The sequence below is a fragment of the Gallinula chloropus genome (assembly GCF_964237585.1).
Source record: "Gallinula chloropus genome assembly, chromosome: Z".
Lineage (NCBI taxonomy): Eukaryota > Metazoa > Chordata > Aves > Gruiformes > Rallidae > Gallinula > Gallinula chloropus.
This window is the reverse complement of record NC_140089.1, coordinates 14,085,946-14,098,455: the sequence shown is the minus strand read 5'-3', so window position 1 is coordinate 14,098,455 and position 12,510 is coordinate 14,085,946. Positions and strand designations below refer to the sequence as shown.

The following is a 12,510-nucleotide window of genomic DNA, read 5'->3' as shown; positions in this document are numbered from 1 at the left end:
TGTTGCCCTCCTCTGGACACTCTCCAATAGTTCTGTGTCCCTCTTGTACTGTGGCACCCAAAACTGCACCCAGTACTCGAGGTGAGGCTGCACCAGAACAGTGTAGAGCAGGACAATCCCCTCCCTGGCCCAGCTGGCAATGCCGTGCTTGATGCACCCCAGGATACGGTTGTCCCTCCTGACTGCCTGGGCACACTGCTGGCTCTTCTTGAGCTTTCCAGACCCTAACAAATTAACACATGCAGAAATGGAATAGGGTTTTACAGAGCAGAAAATTGCAGCAGGGAGTTGAGGTGGGCTCAAGTTGGTTGCACAGTGAGGTGCTAAGTAAGGCAGGAATAGAAACCGCGAGCTCTAGCTCCCAGTCCCACCTTTTAATCTTGGGGCTGAGCTTTCAGATGTTAGCAGGTGTTTGGGGCCAAAAGCATGAAAAAAAGAGGCACTTACAGCTTTCCCATTTTCCAGCCAGGTGACGGTGGGGACTGGAAGGCCGGTCGCTGCACACCTCAACGTCACCACAGACCCAAAGGTGATATTTTGTGATTCAGGAGCCTTCAGGATTCTGGCAAAAACTGCAGGAGAAGACAAAGGTGCTAGCTGAACAGCAGTGTTAAGCTGAGGCTGTGCTGGCATAAGGACGTTTCCTCCCTGACAGGTCTTGAAACAAGCCATGGGCTCACAAACAAAAGCAGAGCGTAGCATGGGCTTCTGGTAAGCAACAGTCTTGGGGGAGAGAGTTACCAGCATGGTTAAGTTCTGCACCTTATAGACCAAAAATTTACCTCTGGAAATTTCTGCATCATCTGAGTTAGATGCCTCAGAGGATGTGACATGCAAAAAGCCAAGGGCAAACTTGCCAGGAGCATGCAGATAGGACAGTTTACAGCAAATGCACAGCAAGTTATCATGCTGCCCTGACAAGGGTAGCCTCATGAGAATCTTACTCAAAACCATCAAGGGGGACCACCAGTGCGGTTATATGCTGTGAAGGTTAAGGGTCAGATAAGCTCTTCAGTGTGATCACAGTGATTAAGACAGCATGGAGAGCTGCAAACTCCAGCATTTTCCATGCCACAACAATCTGCCCTAAGGGGAGACAGTCTAACATTGAGTTCCAATATCAGGGAAATAGCCAGCAAAGACTCTGGCAAGTTGAAATTGTTTTTAAGGTAACTTTTCATGTATATGGCTCTTGCTTCTTTTGTGGCAATATGGTTAGTAAGCAGTTTGAAGATAAGCAAGATAAGCACTTCCCATCCCCCATTTTTTAAAATTTTTGGGTGGGTTTTTTGGTGGGTTTTGGTTTTTTTGTGAGAAGAAGAATTTAAATATTTTTGCTGAAAATTTATTATGATCCAGAAACAGAACCCTTCACAATGATGGCCTTCACAAGCTGTATTTCAGCTGCTATACTTGGACCACATAAAGGAAAGCAGAGAAGAGGGACATTTCCCATGTGGAACATTTGACTCAAAGTTTTTGATAGGGATGCCTGAATATCTATGCAGAAGCAGGTTGAATACTTCTGTGCCATTTGTTCCTCCACTTTCTCATCAGTGATTAATGCTTGTCCTCTACTTTCTGGTATGCACAGCAATGTCTAAAAATCTCCATCAGAAATTTTAGTAAGCAGAGGAGTTTCTCTTGTATTTCTCAGACAAGCCTGGTATCTTTCCTTCCACTCTTGCAATCTGTATGGTTCCCCTTGCCAACATAGCTGATCACGTCATGGTCTTCTGTCTCTCTGTTGGCCTGACTTTATTTTGTTGGAATAAAATATACTTATGCTTTCTACATAGTCCTTCCACTCAGTCCTGGCCTGGGCGGGGTTGAAATTTCTGTTAACAAAGAGCATAACACCAGCTTTTGCTTGTGGATTGGCAACATTAGAAGCACACTTTAGCCATTCAGTAGGCTCCTGGGAAGTGCTTTTTAAGATTAAATCTAGTATCAGTTAAGTGAAAAGGGTGAGGGGACATGTATTATACCCAGATTCTTAATTCCTCTACAGTCTCCAAGGAGTCTGTCAGTCTGAATTCCTGGTGCCACTTGCTTAAAGCCAAAGCAGAGCAGCAACAGGTCTGCTGCATTCCCCCCAACCCCTCCCCGACCCTCAGTGAGGCAGCAGGTACAAAGTTCCACCAGAAATGAGGAAAGCTGAAGTCTCTGGCCAGGGACTTTCCTGATGAATAATAACTGAAATGAAACCTTTGCATGAAGTTTCACTTCAGGCCATTAACACCAGATGGTTACAAATTCAGGCCTGAGTACCCTGGGCCAAGCTCATAATTACTTTTTTACTTCATTCGGAGAAATACTAAACTCTTGGGCCTGTCCCCCAGCAGCAGTTAACTGCACATGGCTCCCACTAAAGCCAGCACGTTAACTCTCGGAGCCAGAATAGGGCTCTGAGTGCTTTTCTCAGGCTGCTGTTGGTTTCTCAGTGTGCCGCTAGGACCCTGCCCACCTGACAGCTCTGCTGCTCAGGTCCTGCCCAGCTTAATTAATACCAAAGTGATGAATTAACAGCACCCCCGTTAGCTGTAGTCAGACACAGGCATGTATGTCCTCCTCTGCACTGGCTGCTTTCCCAAAATCCGCGAGGAGCTGTCAGCCAGCAATGAAAAAGGCCCACTTCAGAAATGAGGGCCGCTGCGCAGGCGGGAAGCAAAGCCCCAGCGAGTGCTGCAGCTGGTCCAGCTCACATGCGGCGCCTGTGGGGAGGCCCAAAAGCTGCACCCCACTCCCCAGGTTTCCCCCACCAGTGCAAATCACAGCACTTGATTTACTAGCCCAGCACAGTGTTGGTGTGAATACTCATCTGCCGGCGTAGGGAAGGCAAAGGGCCAGGCCACTCAAGCCTAAAACACCAAATACAGGGGTAAGAAAATCCAGCCACAGCTGCTAAACATTCATGTTTCTTGTGGAAAGTGCTGCAGGTGTATGATCTAGCACAGGTAGGGATGGCTAACTAAAACTGGGGCTGTAAGGAAATAAGCTGATTTCCAAGGTGTGGAAGGATGGAAGCTCCTGCTACCCCAGTGCCACCGTGTAGGTTTTCCAAGCCTTTCAAAAATGAAGGCACACATTTAATACTTTAACATTTCAAGTACTTACATTTGCATGCTTTTTAAAAGTATTTTACCTAAAGTTTAGCTATTTAACTTAATTATTTTTGTCTTGCTACTGAGAATGGAATAACCTGGGGTTTTAACATTATTTTATTTTTAAGTGAGCAATTCCCTTGGACAAGGAAGCAAGACCCTACATCCCAGTGGGCTTTGGGATGCTGCTGACTGGCACACCCGAGGACACATTTTCCAAAGGGCTCTTCATCGCTTTGGAAAAAAACTTTAAAAAAAAATATTATCAGCTATTTCTCAGACCCATCGTCTATGGACAGATGATTGACACACTGCTGTTGCCAGCACACTCAGGTGCTGCAGGAAAGCCTGGATAGGTTGTGTGAGAGCACCCAGTGTCACCTTTCACTAGTGCAAGAGGAGCAAGACCTTCAAGGTGAACTTGAGATTAATTCTGGCAACTGCATCAGCAAGAAAATTGGTCCTGTACAAAAATGGAGGATCACAGTGCCCAAAACTATGATCTTTTTTCCCCCCACCCACAAAGAAAGAAGAGGCAAAAGCAAGGAAGAAACGGTGACCTTGACAGTGCCAACCTAAGCAACTGGAGGGGAGAGGAAAACAAAGGAACAGAAAATTGAAATAAATGTTTGTAAAATTCACATTATCTGGTGGGCTCAGGACATAGTTATTTTTTCAGTCAGTGTGAAAATTCCCATCAATCAGGCAATTTTTAACACCTCCATTACTTGCCCTCCTTTTCTATAACTCCCAAAAAGTGTTTTTTGCCAGGACCTTTGCCTGTTTTGCTAGATCACTGTAAGGCTAACAACACTCATACCAAGCTCCCCCAGGGCTTTCAGCACAGGATTTATCCAAAGGTATGCCAAAGATTGGCGAGGGCAGACAGGCAAAGAGGGCTTGCTTTATTTATTTATTTACTTACTTACTTAAGTGGAAAATAAGACAGAGGAGCTGAATGTAAAATCCAGCCAGCTAAAAGCAAGCCAGCATGTTAAGTTTCACTTGCAAGCCCCCTAAGTAATGTTCTTTCTTTTACAGCCCTGCTAAATGATGTGCACTGCAGGGCTTGCTAGGAGGTATCTGCACCACAGCCAGCTGCTCTCATTTCTGAGAAATAGGTAACATCATCCAGTCCAAACAGTAGGCCTTTAATTCAGTCACGAAGTTTTTATACTATAAAAAGATTACAGCATGTTGTGTCCCCCAAAGCCCCTGGTTTGAACAGCTAACTCTTTCCAGGTGACTGTGTTCTCCCCATCACCTTTGAGCTGTATTTAATTTCCAGAGTTTGGGCACGAACTGGCAGTCCTGACAAATGCCAGTCCCCTCTCTGGGTAAGTCCTGTTTTCTCGTTGAAGTTCTCTGGATTGGGCCACTTGCATCAGGCAGCAACCTGGGTGGCCTAGGGCCGTGCTGCTGCTTTTGGGTATGGACAAAGCAGTGCCCAGAGCTCACAGGAAACCCTTGTTTACAGCTCCACAGCTCCGCTGCAGGAAGATGCCCTTTTTAGACAGGCCTTCACAAGCCTTAACACTGGCTTTGACACACCAGGCCTAGTCAAGCACTGGTTTTAGGGTGTGAGGTCTCTTTTTTGATCCAGAGCTTCCTCTGGCTTTGGTGAACCTCATGCAACTTTTGCCAATGTACATGAATTAAACCAACCTGTCGACATCTGTGTGCGCTCACATCCAGTGATGCAGTCCTGGCATAGCATAAAGCATCCCTGGTAGTCCAAACCAAGATAAGGGTACCAGGAGCTAAACCTGACTTAGCAATCACCTGGAAACAGTGAATGCACACTCCCTCCCCTCTGCAGTCTGAGCCTGGTCTAGTATGTGAGCCAGACCTGGAGCATCCGTACCTCCAGATCTGATACCTCCACCTTCTTCACTTTCCCTGATTGTTTTGCTTTTATAATAAAAAATTGCCTTTTGGATCATTATAGCTAGGTCTTACACCAAAAATTATTTCCAACCAAGCTGCAAGATTGTGGGTAGAGGCAACTCCAGACTGCAAAAAGCATTTTCCTGTGGTACAGCTGGTGCTGTGTTGGGAAGTGATGTGTCTACACGGATGGGGGGACTGGTAAGCTACAGACAACCTCAGAAAATTTCCTGATATAAATACCCTGGCAAAGCCTTTGTGCTGCATACTGTTCATGTGGAAGCATTTAAGAGCTAAACTGCAAGCAATATTTTGTTCACATTTGCTAATATTCCCATAGATCTTTTGTATGTGAACTGTGACAGATTGAAATGACTCCTTCTTTACGGAGAAGTTCTCTGGGCTCGGTCTCTGCTTACTAATCCATAAAAAAAATCACTTCTGCTTGTCGCCTATATGCTCTGAAGAACCACGAACTTGTGCCAATGCATTCGCAGTCTTTTTCCAGTGAGAAGTCCAGTCATCTAAATCCCCATCCAGATTCATTCATCTCACATTCAATTCACTCTTCCTGACAAGTCTAAACCAGGCAATCAAGGAGGGGTAACAAGCAGAAGGACTACCATTTCCTTCCCACTGGTGAGAGATGAGGGGAGGTCTCTCTGATAAGCTTATAAATGCATAGAAAGCTGCAACTTTTGTGTTTCCTGACATTTCAAATTAATTGGTGTAAAATCCCAACAATTCTTGAAATACCAGGGCTGAGACCAGGCTGCACATCACACTCGTGGATCAGCGGTCACAGAGACGGACACACAGAGCTGTGTGCAGCATGCCAAGAGCCAGGGCTGAACAAGTGAGGCACAGTCTCTACAGCTGACATGGCAGGACCAAATCCCAGCTCGGAGAACAAACAAATTCTTCACTAAGCATGGTCAGCAACTCCTCTTGCAGCAGCAACGATGGGCTCTGTGCACAGCTCACCACACACCTCCATACAGGAACAGCTCACATTGTACCTTTGCCACTTTTCAAGGCATGCTGCCACCCTCTCATCCCCTTCCAAAACTGCTGGGTAAATGATTAAATCCTGAGATAACTGTGAGGTCAGTTTCACTTTGATCTCTGAGTATTTCTTATCAAAACTGCAATATTTATCTTTTGCAAGCCTACCAAATAATCACAAAGAGGAGCAAAATGCCACAGGCAAAGCTGATATGAGACACTTCCACTTATCTCTATCAAATTGCTTACCTATTTTTATTTAATCCCTGTCCAAACATGCTTATTGCCAGACAATCATGTGTATACAGATTATCAAAAGGAAAAAAATGGAGGAAATCCACACAATCACTCTATTATTTCTCAAGGCACAGCACTATTAGGTGTAGGAGCCAAACGAGCAAGCTGCAGAAGCGCTGTAAACTAGCAATATTTCATCACCTGCCTGCCCCTCACCTGTTTAGCATGGTAATCTGAGAGGTAAACCTCCAAAGGCATTTGAAATATCAGCATTTTGTACAACATTTCGAAATCTCCAATCTCTTCTGGCTCCTGATGCATGATTTGTGATGTTTGGGGCTTACAGTAGCTGGAACACTGTGTGCAGCACAGGCCAGACAGCATGGCACAGACACTCAACCTGGAGCCTGAGGGTGTGAGGTGGATGGCAGGGACAACTCAGTGTTGGAGAAACCACATCTCCATCCTGAAGCATATGCCTTCAGATCTAAGCTCTGGTGTCTAATATCAAAGCAATTTTTTCTTAGCAAGGCAATAGCTTTTCAAGGTAACCTTATTCTAGGGTTAGCTCCAGGATTTATGGATGGTAGGACAATTTACATCAGGAGGACTCACATAATGTTAAATGCTCCGGTCAGTAGAGGAACTTGTCAGCTGTGAAAGACTTTGCATCTCATGTAGATGCCTCTGGAATCCTAAAGGCAGTCCCTGTAAATATGCAAAGCTATAATAACCAGGAGTAAAATGTAAATAGATAGCTTATATCCTGTGTAACTATATAAAACCTGTTCTGTACAAGTGTTCATTTCTATATACAGAGCAAACACCAGATTCAAGGACAAGCGAGGATAACGTGTTCAAATTACTTCCCAAGGAAATGAATAAGGAAATTCTTTTCATGTCAGTACTAGTCTTATATATGTGTTTGGTTTCTTTGAAAGAAAGACCGTTCTAACCATTCTCATGCCCTGGCTTTCCTACATTACTGAGACACATCATGTGCTCTTTAACTCCACCATCACTTGTTATTGTATGTGAAACTGGAAAATAATTTTCCAGACTCCTGAGTCAAAGAGCAACTCGTTCCAGTGGTGATCGCAGCCCATCATGACCATTGCCAAGGCTACCAGTCTGCCTGTGAGTACTGAATCTCTACAGCTGTACAGAGCTCCCTTCTCCCTCACTCTCAGGAACGAAGCAGGCAATTATGGGAATCACTGGGATATCCAAAACCCAGATAAGCCCTGCAGCATCCTGACATCTGGTCTCCACCAATGGGTAACAGCAGTGCCATAAATTTAATTACATGCCCTGTGAAAAGTGCTTCCTTTCATCTGTTTTAAAGTGCTGTTAGCAGTAGCTGCTAGGATGTTTCTTGTTTTAGGTTGATAGCAAGTACGCTGTTCCCTGCTGACCTAACCACTATGCATGCTTGGTTTTCAACACTGAAAATTCTGTTAGTCCCTCCTAACACAGAGATCCACCTTTATTCCCTGTTCTCAGCTCCTGGTTTGAGATGACCTTTTGGGGAGTTAGGCTGCATTCGATTTCAGAGATGTGAGAGGACCGTTCCTACAGAGCCGCACAACAACAGACACTTTCTGGTCCATAGCATAGGCACCTACCAGAAGTATTGTGTGACACTAGAACTGGGATTAGTGATAGAAGCAACATCTAGAGCTGTACAGTTCAGAAGAGTCAGTTACAGTGTTAAAAGTGACCAGGGCTTTCACCTCCACTGAGGCTATCCAAATGAGAAAGATGGAAGAGAAGACGGATGGAAGACAAAAGGTTTCAGCCTCAGAAAAATTGTATTAGTCCATGGTCAACTGGCAACAACAGCTTACCAACAACTGGAATTTTAAATAGATTCTACAGAATCTCCATGTTGCGTTCAAAACCCTTCTTTCTGTGCCTTCAGCTCCAGCCCTATCTTGGTTTCTCAGTGTGAAAAGACAGCCTCTTCAGGATTGTTGTCTCAGTTTGCTCAGCCCTCCTTTATCTGATAGCTATGAATACTCTCTATCTTCAATTCTCTTTGTTGTCGTGCAGGAACCAGATGCTTCCTAGGTACCCAACACAGTTTACAAGCCAGTGGGATTTTGTCTACAGTATCTTCTTTTCTTTTTTTTCTTAAAACCTCAATTCATGCAATGATATGAGATATTCATATACTTTTAAAGTGCCTTGCAAAACTCTTTGTTAGGGGAAGAGGGTTTTGCAAAGGGAAATAGTGGTCTCAAATGGCCATTAAACAAGAACTGCTCATATACACCTTGTTAGAAACCTTATGCTTCCAGAAGGCCTGCTTTGCCACTCCTCAGTGCAGGAGGCCGCTCTGTGACAATTACTCAAAGGCAGCACACACCTCATGCCAGTGTCACAGCAGAGCAAGCCTCAGGCATAAATTGAATAGCTCACGCTTGTTCATTCGTTTGCTGAAGGTTTGGGGCTGTTTTCTTTCTCCTGCAGCTCGCCCTGCTACCCTGTAATTAGGGCTACAGTTGTATCTGCAGCATCTGAGAACCTCGGGATGTCTATGGCAGATGCAGTAGGTAGGAGGAGATTTAATGAGATATTCTGGGCTTTCAGTTACACCCATGCCATCCTGCTGAGGCCAGTCAATTACTTTGGTGTAATTACAGGCAAGCCTGGTACTATTTTCTTTCCCTGTAACGCTCCCTCCTCTGAAAACTTTTGCAATTTTTAACAGTGTGCTGTGGCATTCACCATTTACTGCCACAGGTCACTGCCTGCAGGTACATACAGCAGCATCACCACAAACAGGGAAGGCAATCTTTTCCCAGGTTTTCTGCCTCTGCTCATAGCAGAGAAAAACACTCTCCCTCTGTGTCAGTATCAGAATCTCCCTGAGGAAATTTTACCTAGCAATGCAAATACAAAGCTGCAAACTTGTCAGTCTGCTATTTGGCAATCCATCTTACCCAAAACATCCTACCTCAGAAGACTGGGGCAGATAAAAAAACCTCAGATTTCATGTCGATAGCTGATCTGTGGACAAGCTAGCAGTGCCGACTGGCTGCTTTGGTGGTCTCTTGGTATCTCCCTTTCCCATTTCATCTGGCAAGTAAAGACACGTTGACACAAAACCGTAGAAAACTTTCTGGATGGCACATCTGGAGTCAGTTTTCACTTGAAATAGGGCCCATCTCTGGAATGTGGTCAATCCAAATTGATGATTAACTGGACTAAATACATGCTTCCATTCTTTTTGCTTGAATTATGATGCGACTTTCTTGGGTTTTGATTTATCCACAATGTGAATTTGTCCCAAGACTACATAGGAGTTGTAACAGACAACTAAAAGAAGCTAGTGCTTTACAGTTTGTGGGTATAGTCTAAGTAGCCAAGGCACTGCTTTCTATTGCCGTCTAGCTTGCTGTCCTCTCACTGCCTCCAAGTAGACAAAACAATTTAGAAAATTAAGAAATTAAAACTCTAGACTGAATCAACCAATATTTTGGCAGATCCTTCCTCCTGAAGAGATGATTCTCCAAGGAAAACCTTCCTATTTTTAAGGCTAAGGCGGTTCTCACAAGTGGCTTATAGGGGAACATACTTGTGGCCTGTGGCAGGGTATTATTTTAGTAGCTAGTAATAAGCAATAAAATGTGGGCAGGAAAAGACTTCTATCTACCAGGGTTGGAACGCAAAACCAAACATCTAAATCAGAGAGCATGAGGAGCATTGCTTCTACTCTTGTTTTGATTTCTTTGCTTCGTAGGCTGTCTCAGAGTAGCACAGGAGGAAGTGGAGCAGCAACACTTGGACAGCAGGATGAAAGAAACTGCCAGAATAAAGAAAGGATCAATGGCCCTCAATAACTGTCTTCTTTAGCCAATTGGAACCAGCAGAGAAGATTTGAAACAAAAATATTATTAAATCCATAGAGAATCCAGTTATTTTCTTAATGAGTAGGATGGATCTTCCAGCACTTGTCCTAGCAAATTTGTTTGTTTGTTTATTTCCTGACAGATTTATGATTGTTGATTTGTAGACGTGCCTTTGTACAGTGGTGATGTCAAAACTAAACCTTATCATGCAGTTTACGCCAAAACGACTGAATTCCACAACTCTCTGGTGCCACAGGCTGGAGATTGAGCTCAACTTCATTTAAATAACAAGATGGAGGTGCACCTAACTTAGTAAACAACCAACAGGACCACCTGTATGCTTCTTACGTTCACATTACAGTTCACATATTTATGGCCAACATTAAAAATGCATCACTGGGCAAAATGGGGACATCAGAGGTTTCACTGCTGAGTGTAACACATAGAAAGGCACAACAGAAAGGTTGTTCTTCATCCTCAGGGGAAGAAAACGCTTTTTTTCAGGATTTCTGAACACAAAGTCCCAGCATGAAGGCTAAAAAGCACAGTGGACAATTCAGACTGTCTTCCTACAGCAGAAGGCTTCCATACACATGCTGCTTTTGGAACGGAAGGACACCTCTCAGAAGAACGTTCTACTTCATTTATGTTGGTGCCTAATCCACCACAGACACTCACACATTTTACTGGCAATGACGCCATTCATTTCCAGAAAATGCTCTTTCCAGGCTGCGTGAGAAACATGGTTTATAGCTTTATGTTCCATCTATAAACAGCTGTTACTTTTAAACTGTAAGCAATTCACAGTCAACTTTTCAATCTCTTTTGTGACCTTTTTGTTTTGAAAAATGAGGAGCATAGAGGGCAGGAGCCCATTCTACCAATTCATAAGGTGGCATTTTCCTTCTCCAAAGAGAAAGGGAAACAACAGAGCAAAAACCTCTGCCAGAACATGGAACCCAGGTCAGGTGATCAGGCCTGTAAGTCATGGCAAAACTTATGCTGGTTTGCAATACAGGCTTCTTATTTGATGCAGGAATTATATACACTTTGAATACTGGTTGTTAGCACCAAATCTGAAAAAGACAGCAAAACAAAACCATCCAGTGGAATGTATTTCATGCATTAAAACAAAAAGCAAAAGAACAACAGCTTCATCTTCCCTCTGTGCCGGAGCGATGCGCACGTTCATAACCAGAATAACCCCACGCCTTCTGCCAGGCAAGAATTTGAGGGTTTAAATTTATTCTTTCAGTGTCATACAATGTATACATAATGGGTATGGAGAATATCATTCTTACACACGTAAGCTGTGAGGACCACAGAGAGTGTACAGTTTTAGGCAGCAGTCCCAGAAGCTGAACGTGATGGGCTCTCGCGTAGCTTTTGCTGAACAGGTTTTATTAATGGACTGGATCAATGTCACTGCAAATAGCAATGAAAACCAAAGTTCCTCCTGTTCTACAGCCTGTGTTACATAAACAGCTGTCCAGTGCATGAAGGAAAAAACAGACAAATGTCTCACTAATGCTGCCTGTCGTGCAAACCCTGCAAATTTCAAATGCTCAGACAAGAGCCAAGAAAGGCATTCTTGGCACAGTCTAGAAGTCTGTACCTGGCCCTCAGTTTTCACTGACATCAAGAGGAATTTCTGCACTGCGGGACAATTCTCAACATTCCTAAAGGCTGCTCTCCTATTTGTTTCAAAAAGAGTTATCTCAGGTAAAAGTGGATGAAACAGCCATCTCAGACAACATCTTGTCAATAAGCTTCAGCCGGTTGACATCTGTGTGAACCACAGATAAGGTAAGCAAGCAAATGTTTCTGTTCTACCATAGCTCTGTATCTTGGAGTCATCCAGGAACCTCTCGGCCACAGATTCACTTTGGGCATCAGTACAGCAACCAATAGAAAAATTGTACAAGTCCTTTGGCAAGGTGCTGCTTCGCTGAGTGTATAAATGTTCTTCCAGGGTTATCAGAAGTGTTCATTATCAAAACCAGTAATGTAGCATTTAAGCAGCTAGTTAGCAAAATGTTTAAGATGACAGAAAATGAATACCAAACTGTAGGTCAGAAATGTTGCCTCCAGGAAATTAAAAACAGAGTTTTTGGCAAATAGCCAAGATTATAGTATTGTTCCTTTATCTTAATGCACATTACCTCCTGTAACCATGTCTGGACATACCTGAGCAACAGGAAGTTATCCCCATACTCTATAAATTTAATGGAACAAGAAAACTGATCATGGACCATTTATTTTGCTTTACAGAGCAGTGTGGAGAAGGCTTGTTTCTGCCTATTGCACTTCTGCCTCACACCAGTCCTTCTACTATGTCTTTCTTCCAGAAATTGCATGGGCTGTAACAAATTCAACAAAGGAACTGAATGGGGTAAAACCGTCTCAATGCATGTTCTGCACAA

General features: G+C 43.8%; 1 protein-coding gene across 1 annotated transcript in view; it reads right to left on the bottom strand.

The window, feature by feature from the left end:
• The window catches only part of MUSK (muscle associated receptor tyrosine kinase), a gene marked incomplete at both ends in the record, with an annotated part of 55,147 nt that overhangs the window by 29,559 nt on the left and 13,078 nt on the right, over positions 1-12,510 (bottom strand). The window contains one exon of the mRNA XM_084278358.1: positions 448-572. Coding sequence (XP_084134484.1) covers positions 448-572 — 125 coding nt within the window. The remainder of the gene's footprint in view (positions 1-447; positions 573-12,510) is intronic.